This window comes from Dendrobates tinctorius, unplaced genomic scaffold, assembly GCF_039654945.1.
Source record: "Dendrobates tinctorius isolate UK_male_01 unplaced genomic scaffold, ASM3965494v1 ptg000097l, whole genome shotgun sequence".
NCBI lineage: Eukaryota > Metazoa > Chordata > Amphibia > Anura > Dendrobatidae > Dendrobates > Dendrobates tinctorius.
In genome coordinates, this window is record NW_027361765.1 from 13831073 (window position 1) to 13854077 (window position 23005).

The following is a 23005-nucleotide window of genomic DNA, read 5'->3' on the forward strand; positions in this document are numbered from 1 at the left end:
CAAATCCACATAGAAAAAACAAGACAAACACGTACCAAATCTGCATTGTGTGCACACAGCCTAAAATGTTGAAGGGTTTTTTTAGGTTCATATCAAACTGTACCCAAGAAGATACAGTACCCTATGGAAGAGCAATATAATACCGATAAATTTGGAACAAGCTTTTTGAGAGTAATATACCAACAAAATGTACTGCAGACCATGGAATAATCTATGGGTGAGCAATATAACACTGGTAAATTTTGGGTCAAGTTTTTTGAGGCTTTTATGCCACCAGAATCTACACAAGAATATGTAATACCCTATGGATGAGCAATATAATACCAATACATTTTTGAACAAGTCTTTTTAGGGTTATATACCAACAAAATGTACCCAAGAACTTATAATACTGTATAGCTGAGAAATGTAACCCAGCTAAATTTTTTAAATTTTTTGGGAGTATTATATATCACAAAAATATACCCCAGAACACAGAATAGTGTAGGGGTAAAAATGTAAACAAACAAGCAACATTTTTATATGCTTTTTTTGTAGTGTTATAGTCCGCCAAAAATGTGACAGAAAGCACATAATACTCCATGGATGAGTAATCTAATCCAGAAATATTTTTCTACGCTTTTTGCAAGTTTTACATACCACTGTAATGTAGCAATAACCATGTTAAACTGTATAGATGAGTCACTGAATCCATAAAAATTTTTTAAATGTAAATATTTTGAAACTGCACTTTATGTACTTAAACACTCATACAGGATTTGCAGAAAGTGCAAAGCCACACAAAAGTTTGGAGGAGGTTTAATCATAGACCCCTGAAAGGCAACAATTAGTGGGCCTCATTTAAAAAGCCAAGAAAATAATTGTCAGCATGGATGGTTATCCAAAGACCACTGAAAGCCAATAACTGGCAGGCCTCATTCAAATATTTTAAAAGTGTACTTGCTGTACTGCTATACTTTTAAGGTCTTGGCACAAAGTACAAAGCCAGGAAAAAATTATAAGGACGGATGGTTATTCATAGACCTCTGAAAGACAACAACTGGCAGGCTTCATGCAAATATTTTAAAAGTGTACTTGCACACTCATTAAGGCTTTGCACAAAGTACAAAGCCAGAAAAAAATTCTAAGCAGTGTAAGGGCGGTTTCACACTTCCAGATATTTCCAGTACCGGAAAACACGGTACCGGAGATATCTGTGTTTTTGTGTCCATGTGTGTTCTTCATGTGGAACACATGTGGCACAGGTGTGCCACCCGTGTACTGCATCAGTACCACACAGATGGCCACAGGGGAAGTAGCACTACAGTAAGTTCTGTTCCCCTGCATGTAGTGCCGAACGTGGCTGTCATTCTCCCTGCTCTGCCGGCAACAGCACGAGCAGGGAAGAATGAATGAAAAAAACACAATGTGGGGTCCCCCTTATATTTTGAACCAACCCAGCAAAGCTAACAGGTGTGGGCTACTCTTCTCAGACTGTTAAAGGGCCATGAATATGCCCCCCCCAGCCTAAAAAATGCAGCTCGCAGCTGCCCAGAAAAGGCACATCTATTAGATGTGCCTATTCTGGAGCTTTTTCAGGTACTTCCCACTTGCTCTGTAGGGGTGGCAAGTGAGGTAATAAGGTGTTAATGTCATCTTTCTGTTGTGAGGTGACATTAAGCCCGGCTTAGTAATGGAGAGGTGTCATTAAGACACCGATCCATTACTAATCCTATATTAAGAAAAGGGGTAAATAAACACACACAGTAAGAATGAAGTCTTTTAATGAAACAATACACCACAATTTTTTCCATCTTTATTACACTGCTAATCCTATCTCGAATCCCTCGATCTCCTGTAAAAAAAAAAAAAAAAAAAAACAATATACCATACCTGTCTGGCGTCCAGTCATTCCCACGGCGCAATCCATATCTGGGGAAAATCAGTTTACAGCTGGAGCGGTGCTAATGCTACCGCTCAGGCTGTAAACTACTGGGGAATGAATGGGAAGCAGCATGCACAGGCCCAGTGACTATCGGTGATGTCACTGAGTCTATGTTCGCTTGTCGGCATGAACTCCTGTGACCTCAGCACCGACAACACGCAAATATCTGCATAGACCCCAAAATATTCAGAATTGAGAGTCTTCAGTGGTTGATACCTTTTAATGGCTAACTGAAAAGATGGTAACACATTGCAAGCTTTCAAGGCTACTCAGGTCTCTTCATCAGGCATAGACTAATACAAAATCTGAAGAGTCACATATTTATGCACAATACAGCACAGAAAAAATGCAATAGATGAGACAAGTGACGTGAAGCAGAATTATGATTATGGGAGAGGGAGAAACATAAATATTGCTCCAGTTCATAGATAAGGAGTCCAGATGTTTTATTGTCCTCTGATTGGGGTCTCCTAATGTGTTGTGATGCCCCCACACGGTCTTAGGCTACTTTCACACTAGCGTCGTGCTACGTACGTCGCAATGCGTCGTTTTGGAGAAAAAATGCATCCTGCAAAGTTGCCCGCAGGATGCATTTTTTCTCCATAGACTTGCGTTAGCGACGCATTGCGACGTATGGGCACATGTCGCATCCGTCGCGCGACAGATGCGTCGTATTTTGGCGGCCGCGACGCACACAAAAACGTTACATGTAACTTTTTTTGTGCATCGTGTCCGCCATTTTCGACCGTACATGCGTGGCCGAAACTCCGCCCCCTCCTCCCCGGACATTACAATGGGGCAGCGGATGCGTTGAAAAAATGCATCCGCTGCCCCCGTTGTTCCAACCTTTCACAACGTGTGACGGTACGTTGCCCCGACGCAGGGCGACGGCCGTCGTACGACCCTAGTGTGAAAGTAGCCTTAGGAGCAAATTCCTTAATTGATGTAAAAAGACATAAATCCATGTGACACATTCATTCCAGCATTGAGAGTGTCAAAGGTCGTCATTAATTTATACTCACAGACTCTTCTCTCTCTCTGAGATGTGAAGTTACCTTTCAATACCAGTAATTTCATATCCATGTTGCTGTGATCAGGCGTACAAAAAGGTTTTGCCACAGGTAGATCCATTCTTTTTTCTCTTATTGTGTGACGATGAGCATTCATCCTTGTTCTAAGCTTTTGCCCTGTCTCCCCCACATACAGACCCCCTGTTGGACATTTAGTACAAATAATTAAGTACACCACATTAGATGTAATGCAGCTGAAAGTACCTGGGATTTGTAGTCCTGATGTGAATTGGGGATCTTTATCTTGTCCGTGGTCATTATAGATGGACAGGTTTTACATTTTTTCTGGTTGCAAGGAAAGCTTCCTCCAGCTGTTGGAGAGCACAGGGAGCTTCTGACAATGATGCTTCTTAGATTTGGGGGCTGCCTAAAGCACAGTAGTGGCTAGTCTGGAAAAATGGATTGTAATCGGGCATCTTTTTGTAGTAAAGGTTGTAATTTCCGTGCAGCTCCCCTTAGCACTTCCAGATTTGGGTTGTAGGTGACTACTAGAGGCACACGGTTATTTTCTTCTTTAGCTTTGTAATGTAGCAGGTGATTCCTTGACATTCTGGTGGCTCTTGTAATTTGGTTTTCAATTGTTCTTGGATGGTAGCCCTGATTCAAAATGGTCTTTTTGTGGCGGTGGTGGTGGTGAAGAGTCTCGGTCAGAAAATTTCCAGAAATTTCCCATGCAAGTAACAGATAAAAATAATTTCCCTGTTTTTTTTGTAATAATTTAACTAGTAACTACACCTTTTTCAGTTATAAATACTACAACTCAAGATAATAAACTTTATAAAATGTATCAGAAAAAATATGGTTCTTTCTGCACTTATTATATATCAGTCATTCAGTGTCTATGATAGCCTGTATAAAGGAGAGGTCGAGAAACTGGAAGGAGATAAGTCAGAGTGCACAAAAACTACTAAAAAAGCAGGATACAAGTCATATAGTGTCCAGATATCTGCAGTTTTAACCCCTTTCTGACATCCGACGTACTATCCCATCCACGGTACCCGGGCCCGTATGACCGTGGACGGGATGGTACGTAGGGCCCTTTAATGCGATACCATCGCATTAAAATTCTGACGCCATCTCACCTTACAGAAGATGGCGTCGGCCTCCCGGGTTGTGATCCCGCCCCCCGGCATCCATAGCGCTGTGATTGGCTGTTCAATTCTGTACAGCCAATCACAGCGTTTCTCATTGTTTCAGCCAATCAGCTTGGCTGAAACAATGATGTCCTAGGCTAGGATCGGAGTACCGATGTACTCGATCCTAGAGCCGGTGCCTGGCAAAGCCCCCGGATTGGCGTGATCACCGAATTTAATCGATCACGCCAATCGCAGCGCACAGCGGCGCTATACCGCCGCTGTGCCCTGCCAGTACCAGCCCGGATCGATGCTATATTAGCACCGATCTTAGGCTGGAGCCTGGTGCAGGCCCAGCAAGGCCTGCAGGAGCTGGCTGGCACGATCGATTAGATCGGCGATCGCGCCAACCACAGGGCACAGCTGCGGTCACATGTGACCACTCTGTGCCCTGCTGGTGACCAGGGCATGACCTGCCTAGGAATCGGAGCTGTGAGCTCCAATCCTAGGCAGTTGCCATGGTCACCAGGCAGATCAGGGATTGATGGATCGATGTAATCATTCGATCCCAACAATGACAGGTCACAGCAGTGATGTGACTGCTCTGTGACCTGCCCCTGACCTGCCTCTGACCTGTCTGACCTGTCTGCAGGGGTCCTCACTCTAGCTGAGGATTCCTGCAGAGAGGTCAGATGCAGCAAGAGCTCCTGTACTGGGTATTGTGGTGCCACAACTTGTAGCATCACAATCCCTGCAGAAAGAAGAAAGAAAAAAACGCCAACCGTAAGTGTTCCTGATCCCTGATCCTCTGCCCAATCTATCTTCACCCCCCATCTATCTTCATTCCCCCATCCCTCCTTCCCCCTCTTTTTACCCCCTTTTTACCCCCCTCCACCCCCCTTCATTTTTTTCACCCCCCTTTGTGCCACCTAACTACAACCCTAACTGATCCCTGCCCAGTCTCTCTTCATCCACCCCAATCCCCCTTCCCCCTATTTTTACCCCCCTCCACCCCACTCTTGCGCCGCCTCCGTGCGCAGCCGCCGAGCATTGATCGGTGATGCAGTTCACCGATCAACTCTCATGCTCGCTTTTTTTTCCTTAGCCCCCTTTGCGCCACCTCCGGATTCAAACTCTATAAGCTGTGTGAGAGTACCTCAGGGTACATCCACAAGTTTAGAGTTTACGAAGGGAAGGACACCCGATTGAACCCCCTGAGTGTCCTCCATTCCTGGGAGTGGGAAAATTGTGTGGGATTTGGTGCACGCACTGCTGGATAAAGGTTATCACCTCTATACTGATAACTTTTATGTCAGCATCCCACTCTACAAATCCCTCTCTGAGCGACGTACCGCAGCCTACGGTACTGTCCGCAAAAATCAGAGAGGCCTCCTGAAGATGCTACTTGGGCAGATGCTCCGAAAAGGTTGAGAGCAGAGCCCAATGTAGCGACCACCTGCTGGTGGTCAAGTACAAGGACAAGAGAGATGTCCATCTCTTGACCACCATACACGGTGATGGCAGTACCCTCTGCACTGTACGGGGTACTTCTACACAGGTCCGCAAACCGACATGTGTAGTGGGGTACAACAAAAACATGGGGGGCGTTGATCTCTCCGATCAACTCCTCCAACCGTACAATGCATTGAGGAAGGCCAAGGTGTGGTATAAAAAGCTGGCCGTGCACATCGTCCAAATGGCAATGCTCAACGCATTCTTGCTGTCACAATGTGCATGCCCCAGCGATACGTCGTACCTTCAGTTCCAGGAGGTAGTGGTTAAGGCCCTGATGTTTGGCGCTCAGAAAGGAGCGGGCGCCAGTACTTCTGGAAGTGAAGGTGCTCGTATTGTACCAGGTCAGCATTTTCCGGGGGTTCAAAGTGCTCACCACACATCTAGATAAGTTCCTTAGGGGGTCTAGTTTCCAAAATGGGGTCACTTATGGGGGGTTTCTGCAAACGGAACATGATGCCCGCAGGCCATTCCATCAAAGTCTGCTTTCCAAAACGTCATTACTTCCCTTTCGAGCCCTGGCGTATGCACAAACAGAAGTTTTCTCCAACATGGGGGCTATCAGTGTACTCAGGACAAATTGGACAACGACTTTTGGGGTCCAATTTCTCCTGTTACTCTTGGGAAAATTAAAAATTGGGGACTAAATGATCATTTATGTGGGAACAAAACAGGATTTTATATTTTCATGCCCGGCATTATAATCTTTAGTGAAACACTTGGGGGTTCAAAGTGCTCACCACACATCTAGATAAGTTCCTTAGGGGGTCTAGTTTCCAAAATGGGGTCACTTATGGGGGTTTTCTACTGTTTAGGAACATCAAGGGCTCTGTAAAAGGAACATGACGCCCACATACCATTCCATCAAAGTCTGCTTTCCAAAACGTCATTACTTCCCTTTCGAGCCCTGACGTGTGCCCAAACAGTAGTTTTCAACCACATGTGGGGTATCAGCGTATTCAGGACAAATTGAACAATGACTTTTGGGGTCCAATTTTTCCTGTTACTCTTGGGAAAATTCAAAATTGGGGACTAAATGATCATTTATGTGGGAACAAAACAGGATTTTATATTTTCATGCCCGGCATTATAATCTTTAGTGAAACACTTGGGGTTCAAAGTGCTCACCACACATCTAGATAAGTTCCTTAGGGGGTCTAGTTTCCAAAATGGGGTCACTTATGGGGGTTTTCTACTGTTTAGGAACATCAAGGGCTCTGCAAAAGGAACATGACGCCCACATACCATTCCATCAAAGTCTGCTTTCCAAAACGTCATTACTTCCCTTTCGAGCCCTGACGTGTGCCCAAACAGTAGTTTTCAACCACATGTGGGGTATCAGCGTACTCAGGACAAATTGAACAATGACTTTTGGGGTCCAATTTCTCCTGCTAATCTTGGGAAAATTAAAAATTGGGGACTAAATGATCATTTATGTGGGAACAAAACAGGATTTTATATTTTCACGCCCGGGCATTATAATCTTTAGTGAAACACTTGGGGGTTCAAAGTGCTCACCACACATCTAGATAAGTTCCTTAGGGGGTCTACTTTCCAAAATGGGGTCACTTATGGGGGGTTTCTACTGTTTAGGAACATCAAGGGCTCTGCAAACGGAATATGACGCCCTCTGACCAATCCATCAAAGTCTGCTTTCCAAAACGTCATTTCTTCCCTTTCGAGCCCTGCCATGTGCCCAAACAGTAGTTTTCTCCCACATGTGGGGTATCAGCGTACTCAGGACAAATTGGATAACAACTTTTGTGGTCCAATTTCTCCTGTTACCCTTGGGAAAACAAAATATTGGGGACTAAATGATCATGTTTGTGGAAAAAATATGATTTTTTATTTTCACACCCGGGCGTTATAAACCTCTGTGAAGCCTTTGGGGGTTCAAAGTGCTCACTACACATCTAGATAAGTACCTTAGGGGGTCTAGTTTCCAAAATGGGGTCACTTGTGGGGGGTTTCCACTGTTTAGATACATCAGACGCTCGTCAAACGCGACATGGCGTCCGATCTCAATACCAGCCAATTTTAGGTTGAAAAAGTCAAACGGGGTTCCTTCCCTTCTGAGCCCTGCCATGTGCCCAAAAAGTGGTTCCCCCCCACATATTGGGTATCAGCATACTCAGGAAAAATTTGACAACAACCTTTGGGGTCCAATTTCTCCTGTTACCCATATGAAATCAAAATATTGGGGACTAAATGATCATGTTTGTGGAAAAAATGTGATTTTTTATTTTCACGCCCGGGCGTTATAAACTTCTGTGAAGCCCTTGGGGGTTCAAAGTGCTCGTCACACATCTAGATAAGTTCCGTAGGGGGTCTAGTTTCCAAAATAAGGTCACTTGTGGGGGGTTTCCACTGTTAAGGCACATCAGACGCTTGTCAAACGCGACATGGCGTCCGATCTCAGTTCCAGCCAATTTTAGGTTGAAAAAGTCAAATGGAGCTCCTTCCCTTCTGAGCCCTGCCATGTGCCCAAACAGTGGTTCCCCCCTACATATTGGGTATCAGCGTACTCAGGACAAATTGGACAACAACTTTTGGTGTCCAATTTCTCCTGTTACCCTTGGGAAAACAAAATATTGGGGACTAAATGATCATGTTTGTGGAAAAAATATGATTTTTTATTTTCACGCCCGGGCGTTATAAACTTCTGTGAAGCCCTTGGGGGTTCAAAGTGCTCGCCACACATCTAGATAACTTCCTTAGGGGGTCTAGTTTCCAAAATGGGGTCCCCCCCACATATTTGGTATCAGCGTACTCAGGAAAAATTCGGCAACAACTTTTGCGGTCCAATTTCTCCTGTTACCCTTGGGAAAATAAAAAAATTGTTGCTAAAATATCATTTTTGTGACTAAAAAGTTAAATGTTCATTTTTTCCTTCTACTTTGCTTCTGCTCCTGTCAAGCACCTGAAGTGTTAATAAACTTCTTGAGTGTAGTTTTGAGTAGCTTCAAGGGTGCAGTTTTTAGTATGGTGTCACTTTTGGGTATTTTCTGCCATATAAACCCCTCCAAAGTGACTTCAAATGTGAGGTGGTCCCTAAAAAAATGGTTTTGTAAGTTTTGTTGTAAAAATGAGAAATCGCTGGTCAACTTTTAACCCTTATAACTTCCTAACAAAAAAAAATGTTGTTTCCCAAATTGTGCTAATGTAAAGTAGACATGTGGGAAATGTTATTTAGTAAATATTTTGTGTCACATATTTCTCTGTTTTAAGGGCATAAAAATTCAAATTTTGAAAATTGCAAAATTTTCAAAATTTTCGCCATACTTCTGTTTTTTCATAAAAAAACGCAAGTTATAGCGAAAAAATTTTACCACTAAAGTGAAGTACAATATGTCACGAGAAAACATTCTCAGAATCGCCTAGATCCGTTGAAGCATTCCAGAGTTATAACCTCATAACGGGACAGTGGTCAGAATTGTAAAAATTGGCTCGGTCATGAATGTGCAAACCACCCTTGGGGGTAAAGGGGATAAACAACGTCAGCAAGCAATATTCTTGCTGGTTGGCATTCATTTAATAGCCTGTCTACATGGCTAGATGTACACACATCGATCTGTAATAGATCATAATGTATGCATAGGCTGCCATTGTTCTTGGCAGCACTAGGACCTGTGTAAACATATTCTGCTAGGAACATAGATCTTTTGTGCAGTCCAACAGATCATTTCACCCAATGAACTAGTGTTTTGCTCATTTGTGGGGTGATCGTCAGTCTGTTTAGACTGTATGAATATCATGCACCTTTATTCCTGAGAGCTTATTCTGAAAAGTTACCTGAAAGTACAGTTATTCGATCAGCTTAGTAATGCACCATTAACAGTGCAGAATTGTGTTGTGTCTTTACATCAACCACTTACATCTAACGTAAGCAGGCAAGGTTTAGCAGTACAATTATTAAAGTTGGGCATTTTTCAGATGAAAGTTTAAGTGATCAACATCTCCTTTAAACGATGACCTGATGCAGAAATCAAGAACTCACCTTACTTGACATGATCATTGTCTTGTACAGGGCCGGACTGGCCATCTGGCAATTCTGCTAGAAGGGCTTGTCTGGTCGTGGGCTGCCTTGACTGCTACGTTGTTAGCAGAATTGGTGTTCTCAAGACACCAATACTGTTAAGAGCTGTGACGAAACACAAAGTTGCTGACTCCATCACCTACCCCAGCAATCTACAGATATCATTAGAGATGTTGGTCTTGTAGTAAATCTTGCTTTCCTCCATCCATGGTAATATTAGTAATATATCTCATCTGGTGCTTGGGGACGGGACATCATGGGCCTGTGTGATTTCAAATGCCAGGGCTGAATTTCAGCCCCAGTCCGTACCTGGTCTTGTACCATGTTTGATTTTGAGCTTCAGTTTTTGGCAACAGGTTATTTTTTTGCATCAAAAAAATTGTTATTGAGTTGTGTTTCAAGTTAAGAGATGCTGCATCTGTATAGCTAAGGTACAATTCACATTAACAAAATTACCTAAAATGAGCAATCACATTGTATTTGTATTGATGAAAATGTGCAAATGTTTACAAGGGATATGTGCCTTACCTGCAATATATAACAGGGATAATAATTAAACACAATTATGATTTTAATCATGCTTCAGTTAACAATTACGAGCCGTCTCCTCACCCTGTGATGAGCACTATAGCCCAATGGAAAATTAAAATTTCAGGATTCATCATAGGATTCATCATTTCTCTCTTTCACACCACTGACAATTCTAAGTAATTCTAGTACAGTGACTTCCATCGAGACGGAGAGTTCGTCGCTCTTATATCACTGTGAATGAGTTACTTGTTTAGCTAAATTGTGATAGTAATATATCATATATATTTATTTTATGCCCATATGTATATATGTACACTATATAGTGATAGTAATATATCATATATATTTATGCCTACATGAAATATATGAAATATTCCTATCACATAATAAATTACATTATATATACATATTGTACACTGCATAAGATATAACAGTCTTCTTTATGTATGGCTACCAATTGGGCTTCTACCTGGTATTTTAGGCTTCTTTTACACTTCCCATGTTTTTTGTGGCCCGTTTTTGCAGGCCGTATTGCCGTAATTGTCACGGTCTGCCGCAAAAATCTTCTCGGATCGCAGATTTTCTGTTTTGGATTAGGTTTTGAAAAGTTGGGGGAAAAAATACGGCGTTCCGCAAATACGTCTTCAGGGTGTACCGCAAAAACAAGCTTCCTCTTTTTTTGCGGCACCAGTGATTTCAATGGGGGCTGTGTCCATAAGCCGTGAAAAATATCGAGCAAGCTCGATATTTTTTCACGGCCGTAAATACGACCCTCATGGCCATACAGTGTGCGGTGCTTTGACAAATTTTTGCGGGCCGGTTTTGCGGCCCCATAGAAATCTATTGGGGCCGCAAAAACGGCCCACAAAAACACGGCACGTGTAAATGAAGCCTTAATCATAAGTGTTGCTGTGTCTCTAATAATCCATTTCCATATGTGTTTTTTTTAGGTGTGTAACACTGGGGAGCAACCCAGGAAACAGCAACGGTCGGATCTTAATGGGCCAATTGATAACAACAATGTCTCAGAGGTAAGCGGTTCTATTTGTGGATTGTAAGCTTGCGAGCAGGGCCCTCATTCCTCTTGATATCTGTTTTGATCTATGTGATTATTGTTATGCTGTAATGTCTATTGTCTGTACAAGTCCCCTCTAAAATGTAAAGTGCTGTGGAATATGTTGGCGCTATAGAAATAAAATTATTATTATTTGTGCATCAGATAAAACTTCACATACCGATTATTAGGGTGTGTGCACACACTGCGGATTCTGCTGCGGATCTGCTGCGGATCTGCAGCGGTTTTGGACCTGCGGAAATCAATAGAAAGTCCGCAGAAAGAATTGACATGTCAGTTCTTTCTGCGGAATCCGCTGCGGTTTGCAATCTGCTCCATTGTGGAGATGAAAAACCGCAGGGCAAACCCGCAGGCTAATCAGAAGATAAACCTGACCTGAGGATTTACCTGCGGATTTTAGTAAATCCGCTCGGAAAAATCCGCAGAGCATTCCGCAGCGTGTGTACACACCCTTAGAATGGGAGTTATAATGTTTTTTTTCAAGGATCTTTCTGCCATGTTTACTTTCCAACACTATGCATACAGCGACATAGTGTTAGCAATTTTAGACTGCTGGATCAAGAATAGTAGTACTTTCTTTACTCTTACCTTTTTCTGTGGACTTCTTTTTTACCTCTTGATTAGGTTGTTAGTTATCCCCTTTTCTGTTTCTAACAGCATATGAACATACAGGGGGTTAGTTGTGCATTCTTCAAGTTTTTCCCCTGAAAATGTGGCATATTTATTTTTATCACTAGTTTGTTATTAACTCACTAGCAGAATGGGATTGTGGGCTTTTCTTTTCTTTGCTTCATGACCTGGATACGCATTTCAATCCCACGATCATAGCAGGTTAGGGTGAGGTAATAGGAAAAAGCTAGCAGAAAAAAAGCGCAATAGGGTTTTATCCGAGGGAGATAAAGATGTTAAATAAGGTTATGGTAACCTGGTTTAGTAGTTGTGTGTACACACCATTTCCATGACTTATACATCCAACTGCTGCAGGTCCAATGGGTCATCAGTAGAGTTGAGCGAAACGGGTCGAAAAAATTCAAAAGTCGCCGACTTTTGGCAAAGTCGGGTTTCATGAAACGAAACCCGACCCTAGGATGAGGTCGGCCACTAGGTCGGCGACTTACGCGCCAAAGTCGCGTTTCAAAAGTTTGTTTTGCGCTCTTTTTCAGCCAATCAGGATCCACGGACACTGTGGGCAACGTGATGACATAGGCACGGGTCACCACCATCTTTCAGAAGGGCATGCAAGTGATTGGCTTGCTTTGGGGGGCGTCACAGGGGGTATAAAAGGGCGTGCATGCCGACCGCCATGTTACTCATGCTGATCTCAGAATAGGGAGAGCTGCTGCTGCTGCTGATTTTGTAGGGAGAGCATTAGGCAGGGAAGAAGACACCAAAAACTACTTCTGCTGCTAGCGATTTTGCCTGTACAACACACCAGTCACTGTGCAGTGCAAGGGGAGGCTATATAGTGGTGTATCAGTGGTGTTGGTTGTTGGGCTGCCTTCTAAGGCTTCCTGACATTCCTGCATTGCTGTTTACCCACTGCTCCGCAAACTGCTTTTTTAAAAGCAATCACAATTTTTTATTTTGTCCTGCTGAGAAGAAGAAAAAAAAACTGCTTCTGCTGCTAGCGATTTTGCCTGTACAACACACCAGTCACTGTGCAGTGCAAGGGGAGGCTATATAGTGGTGTATCAGTGGTGTTGGTTGTTGGGCTGCCTTCTAAGGCTTCCTGACATTCCTGCATTGCTGTTTACCCACTGCTCCGCAAACTGCTTTTTTAAAAGCAATCACAATTTTTTTTTTTTGTCCTGCTGAGAAGAAGAAAAAAAAACTGCTTCTGCTGCTAGCGATTTTGCCTGTACAACACACCAGTCACTGTGCAGTGCAAGGGGAGGCTATATAGTGGTGTATCAGTGGTGTTGGTTGTTGGGCTGCCTTCTAAGGCTTCCTGACATTCCTGCATTGCTGTTTACCCACTGCTCCGCAAACTGCTTTTTTAAAAGCAATCACAATTTTTTATTTTGTCCTGCTGAGAAGAAGAAAAAAAAACTGCTTCTGCTGCTAGCGATTTTGCCTGTACAACACACCAGTCACTGTGCAGTGCAAGGGGAGGCTATATAGTGGTGTATCAGTGGTGTTGGTTGTTGGGCTGCCTTCTAAGGCTTCCTGACATTCCTGCATTGCTGTTTACCCACTGCTCCGCAAACTGCTTTTTTAAAAGCAATCACAATTTTTTTTTTTTGTCCTGCTGAGAAGAAGAAAAAAAAACTGCTTCTGCTGCTAGCGATTTTGCCTGTACAACACACCAGTCACTGTGCAGTGCAAGGGGAGGCTATATAGTGGTGTATCAGTGGTGTTGGTTGTTGGGCTGCCTTCTAAGGCTTCCTGACATTCCTGCATTGCTGTTTACCCACTGCTCCACAAACTGCTTTTTTAAAAGCAATCACAATTTTTTTTTTTTGTCCTGCTGAGGTACTGAGCGTGCATTTTTTCACACCATACAGCGGTGTACGCTCCACACAGTACCGTGTAACGGCTGTTATCACAGCCACAGTGAAGCTATCAGTGAGTCACTCTGTGAGAATAAGTCGAGGACATGTTCCGTTCTTACAGACCTGCACTCTAGGGAGATTCCAATTCTGCCCAATTCTACATACACCTTGTAGTTTGTGATACACTAGCCAATTTCTGCCTGTGACATAGCGCTCAGATATTCAGTGGGCCTCACACAATCCATAAGTGTCCAGTGTCCACAAGTGTGTGCAGAAATTCAAAATCTCCCTTATCCTCTAGTCACTTTGGTCACAGCTCTGCCATCGAGCCTGTGACAGAGCGCTCAGATACTCAGTGGGCCTCACACAATCCATAAGTGTCCAGTGTCCACAAGTGTGTGCAGAAATTAAAAATCTCCCTTATCCTCTAGTCACTTTGGTCACAGCTCTGCCATCGAGCCTGTGACAGAGCGCTCAGATACTCAGTGGGCCTCACACAATCCATAAGTGTCCAGTGTCCACAAGTGTGTGCAGAAATTCAAAATCTCCCTTATCCTCTAGTCACTTTGGTCACAGCTCTGCCATCGAGCCTGTGACAGAGCGCTCAGATACTCAGTGGGCCTCACACAATCCATAAGTGTCCAGTGTCCACAAGTGTGTGCAGAAATTAAAAATCTCCCTTATCCTCTAGTCACTTTGGTCACAGCTCTGCCATCGAGCCTGTGACAGAGCGCTCAGATACTCAGTGGGCCTCACACAATCCACAAGTGTCCAGTGTCCACAAGTGTGTGCAGAAATTCAAAATCTCCCTTATCCTCTAGTCACTTTGGTCACAGCTCTGCCATCGAGCCTGTGACAGAGCGCTCAGATACTAGTCAGTGGGCCTCACACAATCCATAAGTGTCCAGTGCCCACAAGTGTGTGCAGAAATTCAAAATCTCCCTTATCCTCTAGTCACTTTGGTCACAGCTCTGCCATCGAGCCTGTGACAGAGCGCTCAGATACTAGTCAGTGGGCCTCACACAATCCATAAGTGTCCAGTGTCCACAAGTGTGTGCAGAAATTCAAAATCTCCCTTATCCTCTAGTCACTTTCGTCACAGCTCTGCCATCGAGCCTGTGACAGAGCGCTCAGATACTAGTCAGTGGGCCTCACACAATCCATAAGTGTCCAGTGTCCACAAGTGTGTGCAGAAATTCAAAATCTCCCTTATCCTCTAGTCACTTTGGTCACAGCTCTGCCATCGAGCCTGTGACAGAGCGCTCAGATACTAGTCAGTGGGCCTCACACAATCCATAAGTGTCCAGTGTCCACAAGTGTGTGCAGAAATTCAAAATCTCCCTTATCCTCTAGTCACTTTCGTCACAGCTCTGCCATCGAGCCTGTGACAGAGCGCTCAGATACTAGTCAGTGGGCCTCACACAATCCATAAGTGTCCAGTGTCCACAAGTGTGTGCAGAAATTCAAAATCTCCCTTATCCTCTAGTCACTTTGGTCACAGCTCTGCCATCGAGCCTGTGATAGAGCGCTCAGATACTAGTCAGTGGGCCTCACACAATCCATAAGTGTCCAGTGTCCACAAGTGTGTGCAGAAATTCAAAATCTCCCTTATCCTCTAGTCACTTTCGTCACAGCTCTGCCATCGAGCCTGTGACAGAGCGCTCAGATACTAGTCAGTGGGCCTCACACAATCCATAAGTGTCCAGTGTCCACAAGTGTGTGCAGAAATTCAAAATCTCCCTTATCCTCTAGTCACTTTGGTCACAGCTCTGCCATTGAGCCTGTGACAGAGCGCTCAGATACTCAGTGGGCCTCACACAATCCAAAAGTGTCCAGTGTCCACAAGTGTCTGCAGAAATTCAAAATCTCCCCTGTCCTATAGACACCTTGTACCTTGTTTTACATTACTATATAGTTTGTTGGATTTTGTCTACATTTCTACCAAAAATGAGGAAGGCTGGTGGAAGAGGCCGTGGAATTGGGCGGGGGTTGGCAGCTGGTAATGATGGTGTTGGTGGTGGATCTGATGGTAGTGGCAAGAGCAAAATAGGACCGAATGCAGGAGGTGTTGAGCCTGCGTCATCGTCTGGCTACATAAGGCCTCGAACGCTTAGTTTTCTAGGAGTTGGCAAACCGCTTTTAACGCCAGAGCATCAGGAAAAAGTTTTGTCTTACATTGCTGACTCAGCCTCCAGCTCTATCGCCTCTTCTTCTTCAGTTGTAAAAAGTAAAAGCACTGAGTCATCATTGGAGGCACATGTTCATGAACCACACCTTTCCTTGTGTCCTTCACCCCAACCAAGATTGAAGGATGACGCAGGCCATACTACTGATTACTCCATGGAGCTGTTTTCACATACCATGCCTGGATTATCAAGTGAAATGGTGAATTACCCAGGCCAAGATGAATCTGACATGGAGTGCACTGATGCACAGCTGCTGATGGATGATTCTGCTGGTACATTCACTCAGAGCACTACATTGTCCTCGCAGTGTACAGAGCCAGATTCTGACCCTGATGAGACTCAGGTGCCCCTTCCCGCACACTATACCACCATACACGGTGACACAGAGGAAGGTGCACATGACATAGAAGAGGAGGTGATGGATGACCCAGTTGTTGACCCATATTGGCATCCATTGGGGGAAGAGGGTGCTGCTTCCAATAGCTCAGATGAGGAGCATCCACAGCAGACATCGACATCGCAACAGCTGTTATCTGGCAGGCCCGGAGCACTCCAAAGACAGGTTCCAAACATCAAAAGAGTTGCTGGACAGCTTGTCCAGAGGGTCAAAAGATCACAGCGTGCTAGGCCGCAAAATGTCTGCCAAAGTAGGAAGAGTGCAGTGTGGCACTTTTTTGAACAAAATCCTCATGATCAGGCCAAGGTTATCTGTAAGAAGTGCGCATAGACCTTTAGCCGAGGGAAAAATCTGAAAAATTTGAATACCAGTTGCATGCTTAGACATTTAACCAGCATGCACTTGCAAGCATGGACACAACACCAAACCTCAAGTGCCACATGTGCAACTGATCACAACGAAGGTAGTCAGCAACGCTACATTGTTTCCCCCACTGTAAGCCCACCGGTTAGCACAGCAGCAAATGTTGAGGTGTCGGTGCAATGCCACAGTAGTCAGGGAATCCCACTGTTATATCAACGAAAGACTGATTCTAGGCCATCAGAAAGAACAACAACTCCATCACCATCATCAACCCTCTCTCAGTCCGCCCTGTCCACCGCTACTTTCACCATATGCAGCTCTTAAGTCCAGCTCACCCTCCCAGACACTATGAGTAGGTCAAGAAAGTACTCAGTCTCTCATCCGCGTACACTGGGTTTGAACACCCACATTGTCAAACTAATCTCGTTTGAGATGATGCCCTTTCGGTTGGTGGAAAGCGCAGCTTTCCGCGAACTCATGGCCTATGCAGTACCACGCTATGACCTACCCAGTCGCCACTTCTTCTCTCACAAAGCCATCCCAGCCCTCCACCATCATGTGAAAGACCGCATTGTCCATGCACTCAAGCAGTCAGTGAGCGGAAAGGTGCACCTCACAACTGATGCATGGTCCAGTCGGCATGGCCAGGGCCGTTACGTGTCCATCACTGCGCACTGGGTTAATGTGGTGGATGCAGGGTCCACAGGGGACAGCGGTGGTGGGACAGTGCTGCCTAGCCCACGGTATAGGAAACAGTTGGCTGTAGGCGTTCGACCCTCCTCCTCCTCCTCCTCCTCCTCCAGAAGCGAAAGCTCGTCCACAGAGCGCAGTCGTACGAGCACTCCATCTGCAGCTGCCACTGTTGCACACGATGTGTCCCCCTATCGAGCAGCTAGTGGAAAGCGTCAGCAGGCTGTGTTGCAGATGATGTGTTTGGGCGACAGACACACCGCCGAGGTACTGGCCAAGTACTTGAAGCGACAAACTGAGTCATGGCTGGGCAGTGTACATCTTGAGGCAGGCAAGGTAGTTAGTGATAACGGCCGTAATTTTGTGGCAGCCATAGCCCTTTCAAAACTCAGCCACATACCTTGCTTGGCTCACACCTTGAACCTGGTGGTGCAGTGCTTCCTCAAAAATTATCCGGAGTTAACAGCCCTGCTCCAGAAGGTGCGAAGACTGTGCGCGCACATCCGCCGGTCGCCTGTACACTCCATTCGTATGCAGAAGCTGCAGCGATTGCTCCACCTTCCCAACCACCGCCTCATTATAGACATTGCAACAAGGTGGAACTCCACCCTGCACATGGTGGAGCGGCTGTGCGAGCAGAGGCAGGCCATAATGCATTTGTGGGAGGATACACGGCCAGGCACTTTGAGAGCAGACATGGAGTTGACAGGTGTGCAGTGGTCGAAGCTGAAAGACCTCTGTAAAGTCCTTCAGTGTTTTGAGGAATGCACACGGCTGGTAAGCGCAGACGACGCCATCCTAAGCATGAGCATCCCACTTATGCGTCTGCTCATGCAAACTTTGACGCACCTTAAGGAGCAGGCGTCTGCAGCCAATGTTGATGAGGAGGAAGAGGAGGAGGGAATCCTTGATGACATTCAGCCATTGTCTGCTCAGGGACCTCTCCTGGACGAGGTGGAGCAAGAAGAGGAGGAGGAGGATGATGATGGGGATGATTACTTAGGGGAGGAGGATGCATCTCGTGGGGCAAGTGAAAATGTTGGCGTGGCAAGGTCTGGTACAGGGTTTGTGCGTGACTGGAGGGATGTGGATTTGCCAGAAAGTGCTCCTCCAACCAGCACTCGCAGTGCATCATTGACACCGGGAACATTGGCCCACATGTCAGATTATGCCTTGCGGATCCTAAAAAGGGACCCCCGCATTGCCAAAATGATGAACGATGACGACTACTGGTTGGCCAGCATCCTGGATCCACGCTATAAAGGCAAATTACAAAACATCATGCCACAGGAGAACCTTGACCTAATATTGGCTAATAAACAAGCAACTCTGGTAAATCGGTTGCTTGAGGCATTCCCAGCACACAGCAGCATTGATGGTTCTCACACGAGCCGTACGGGCCGGGGGCAGCTTGGCAGAGGTGTTCGTGGTGCACACAGCAGAAGTGGCATTGGAGACAGGGGTTTCATGACAATGTTGTGGACTAATTTTTCAAATACCGCTCACACAACTGGTAATACTGCATCGATGGAAAGTGACAGCAGACAGCAGTTGTCAACTATGGTTACAAACTACTTTTCCTCCCATATCGATGTTCTCCCACACAGGTCATTCCCCTTTGACTATTGGGCCGCTAAACTGAACACCTGGCCTGAATTGGCCCAATATGCCTTACAGGAGCTCGCTTGCCCAGCTGCAAGTGTGCTATCGGAAAGAGTCTTCAGTGCAGCTGGATCAATCCTGACAGAAAAAAGGACCCGTCTGTCAACCCAAAATGTGGATGATCTAACCTTCATTAAAATGAACCATGCATGGGTTTCCAAGGATTTTGTCCCACCTTCCCCTGATGACACATAGGGTGACAGAAAAATGGCTTGCTTTGGTCCACCTCTTCCTGGGACTTCACCTATTTCGCCTTTTGCATCAGCTGAATGTCCAACATCAACATATGCCACTTTCTAAAACTCCCTAACTGTGCTGCCTCCCCCCCCATGGCCGGGGTCACCACCTAGCGCACGACACCGTGCGAGTGCCGTTGCCCTGGACAGGTGGGTAGGCCGACTCTTGGGCGCGGGCACTGGCACAGGGTCCCTCATAGTGCAATCAAATGTCTCTGATGGTGGTGGTGCACACCCGCCGTCAGACACACCGCCGTACTATGAGGGGCCCAGTGCCAGTACCGACGCCCACGAGTGGGCCCCCCTTGCTTGGGCAGGGCCCCAGCATTTGCAATCTTCTCCCTGCTCCTCCGCTGTGTAATCTGGGCCGTCAAATCCATACTGTGCCTGACACCGTCTGAGCCTGCCTCCTGATGTATAGACATATATTTTGAATGTGTACGCTATCCATACATGTTATCTGGGGATACGGTACCCTTTCTAACCTTTGTGCAATCACGTGCAATCCATACTGGGCCTAACACCGTCTGAGCCTGCCTCCTGAGACATATATTTTGAATGTGTACGCTATCCATACATGTTATCCAGGGATACGGTACCCTTTCTAACCTTTGTGCAATCACATGCAATCCATACTGGGCCTAACACCGTCTGAGCCTGCTTCCTGATGTATAGACATATATTTTGAATGTGTACGCTATCCATACATGTTATCTGGGGATACGGTACCCTTTCTAACCTTTGTGCAATCACGTGCAATCCATACTGGGCCTAACACCGTCTGAGCCTGCCTTCTGATGTATAGACATATATTTTGAATGTGTACGCTATCCATACATGTTATCTGGGGATACGGTACCCTTTCTAACCTTTGTGCAATCACGTGCAATCCATACTGGGCCTAACACCGTCTGAGCCTGCCTTCTGATGTATAGACATATATTTTGAATGTGTACGCTATCCATACATGTTATCCGGGGATACGGTACCCTTTCTAACCTTTGTGCAATCACGTGCAATCCATACTGGGCCTAACACCGTCTGAGCCTGCCTCCTGATGTATAGACATATATTTTGAATGTGTACGCTATCCATACATGTTATCCGGGGATACGGTACCCTTTCTAACCTTTGTGCAATCACGTGCAATCCATACTGGGCCTAACACCGTCTGAGCCTGCCTCCTGATGTATAGACATATATTTTGAATGTGTACGCTATCCATACATGTTATCTGGGGATACGGTACCCTTTCTAACCTTTGTGCAATCACGTGCAATCCATACTGGGCCTAACACCGTCTGAGCCTGCCTCCTGAGACATATATTTTGAATGTGTACGCTATCCATACATGTTATCCAGGGATACGGTACCCTTTCTAACCTTTGTGCAATCACATGCAATCCATACTGGGCCTAACACCGTCTGAGCCTGCTTCCTGATGTATAGACATATATTTTGAATGTGTACGCTATCCATACATGTTATCTGGGGATACGGTACCCTTTCTAACCTTTGTGCAATCACGTGCAATCCATACTGGGCCTAACACCGTCTGAGCCTGCCTTCTGATGTATAGACATATATTTTGAATGTGTACGCTATCCATACATGTTATCTGGGGATACGGTACCCTTTCTAACCTTTGTGCAATCACGTGCAATCCATACTGGGCCTAACACCGTCTGAGCCTGCCTTCTGATGTATAGACATATATTTTGAATGTGTACGCTATCCATACATGTTATCCGGGGATACGGTACCCTTTCTAACCTTTGTGCAATCACGTGCAATCCATACTGGGCCTAACACCGTCTGAGCCTGCCTCCTGATGTATAGACATATATTTTGAATGTGTACGCTATCCATACATGTTATCCGGGGATACGGTACCCTTTCTAACCTTTGTGCAATCACGTGCAATCCATACTGGGCCTAACACCGTCTGAGCCTGCCTCCTGATGTATAGACATATATTTTGAATGTGTACGCTATCCATACATGTTATCTGGGGATACGGTACCCTTTCTCACCTTTGTGCTATCACGTGTAATCCATACTGGGCGTGAGAACGGCTGGCGAGCTGTTAAGCAAGCTACAGCACCTGTGGTTTGCACACGTAAGTTTTTCATTTTTTCAGGAATGACGGTTAGGCCTAATTCCGGAACTGTGGTTGACCTGCACTTACTGGGAAATCATCGTTCGCGGGTAATAATTGTAATCAGTGATCCCCATCACTAACGTTGTTCAGCGGGTTATCTGCACCTGTAAGCGACAAACACTGGCCTTTTCAGTGTAGCGCACATGCAGCCACGGACATGTAAGGGCATGACACACCAGTTATTGGCCAATCTCATGTGCCAGAGCCTCACGTGTCCCTCTAGTAAGCCGGACTCGGACCGCGGGGCATGACGGAGTCTCGTTCGTTAACGGAATTAAGCTTGCAATGTGTGCATCTGTTCTATAGCTGGCATGGTTGAGGTTTCCCAGGTGGAGTCGAATTTAACCGTAGGCTCCACTCCTGGTGGTGCCCTTCTGGACATTCCTTTAAGGTTCAGCTTTGCAACCATACTGCCCACGTAAAACAAACACTTTGCCTTCATGAACGCTGTTTGGAGGGTCATGACTCGTGGGAATAACGCCGCCCAATCAGTTAACCTGCTAGAGAGATCCTTCCTTGCTCCCAAGCATGACATCACACTCCCTAGGAGGAAGTTAATGCCACTGTGGCGACCGTACTCCTGGGGGCGACACAAGTGCACTGATGCCCAGCCACTGCTCGATGAATCTGCTGGTACATTGACCCAGACCACTACATTCCCCTCGCACGCTACACGGCCTGAATCTGACCCTGATGAAACTCAGGTTACCCTTCCCATATACAGTTCCATCTTACACGGTGACAAAGAGGAAGCTGCAGATGAAAGTGCAGGTTCGGCCCACCCGCCATCAGACACACCACCGTACTATCAGGGGCCCTGTGCCAGTGCCGTCGCCAACGAGTGGGCCCCCCCTGCTTGCTCAGGATCACAGCACTTGCAAGGTTGAAATACTGTGCAGTGAGATGGAAGATGGGGACGACGAGGAGTCCAGACTAGTACAGGGATTCCCTAGCGAGGAGACTTATTTGATTGTTTTCAATGTTGGGACAGCAATTTTTGGGGAGCACTATACTCTGGAGAATGATAGATGGGGCCCACCATACACTGGAACATTCCAAAGGTGGACATCAGACACTGGAGCAGCATTTACAGGGCCCATTATACACTAGAGCATTAGAAATGGGGCCCATTATGTTTGGAGCATTATTTGGGCCCATAAGACAGCGGAGCTTCATCCATGGGGACCAACATATACTGTAGCATTATGTGGAGCTCATCATATACTGTTTCAAACATTATATGGGACCAATGATTCTGTATGGAGAAATAGATGGGCCTCGTCATGAGATGTAAAAAGTGAAGTATTTTTCATTGTACTATACCGCTATTTCTCTGCCGTATCGGAGCATGATGAGTTTTGGTATGTGTTAAAGGGGCGCTCTTTCGCCCAGGGCACATGAAAACCTGGAGCCAGCCCCCCCCACAACTTTAGCCAAATAACCCCCATTTTTCAGTACGTAACTTGTATTATGAAGTTAATTAAGGTTGACAAGCTTAAGTAAGAAGAATTGATGCTTTTGGCATTCAAATGGGCACTGTAGGTGTGTTTCCTGTCCTCCTCTCACTGCCGACTTTTATTCCCCATTGACTTACATT

The 23005-nt window shown here is 45.5% G+C and overlaps 1 protein-coding gene across 5 annotated transcripts in view; it reads left to right on the forward strand.

The window, feature by feature from the left end:
- The window catches only part of APBA2 (amyloid beta precursor protein binding family A member 2), a 791677-nt gene that overhangs the window by 455829 nt on the left and 312843 nt on the right, over positions 1-23005 (forward strand). For all 5 annotated transcript variants that reach the window (XM_073586917.1, XM_073586914.1, XM_073586913.1 and 2 more), the window contains one exon: positions 11097-11177. In XM_073586917.1, coding sequence (XP_073443018.1) covers positions 11097-11177 — 81 coding nt within the window. The remainder of the gene's footprint in view (positions 1-11096; positions 11178-23005) is intronic.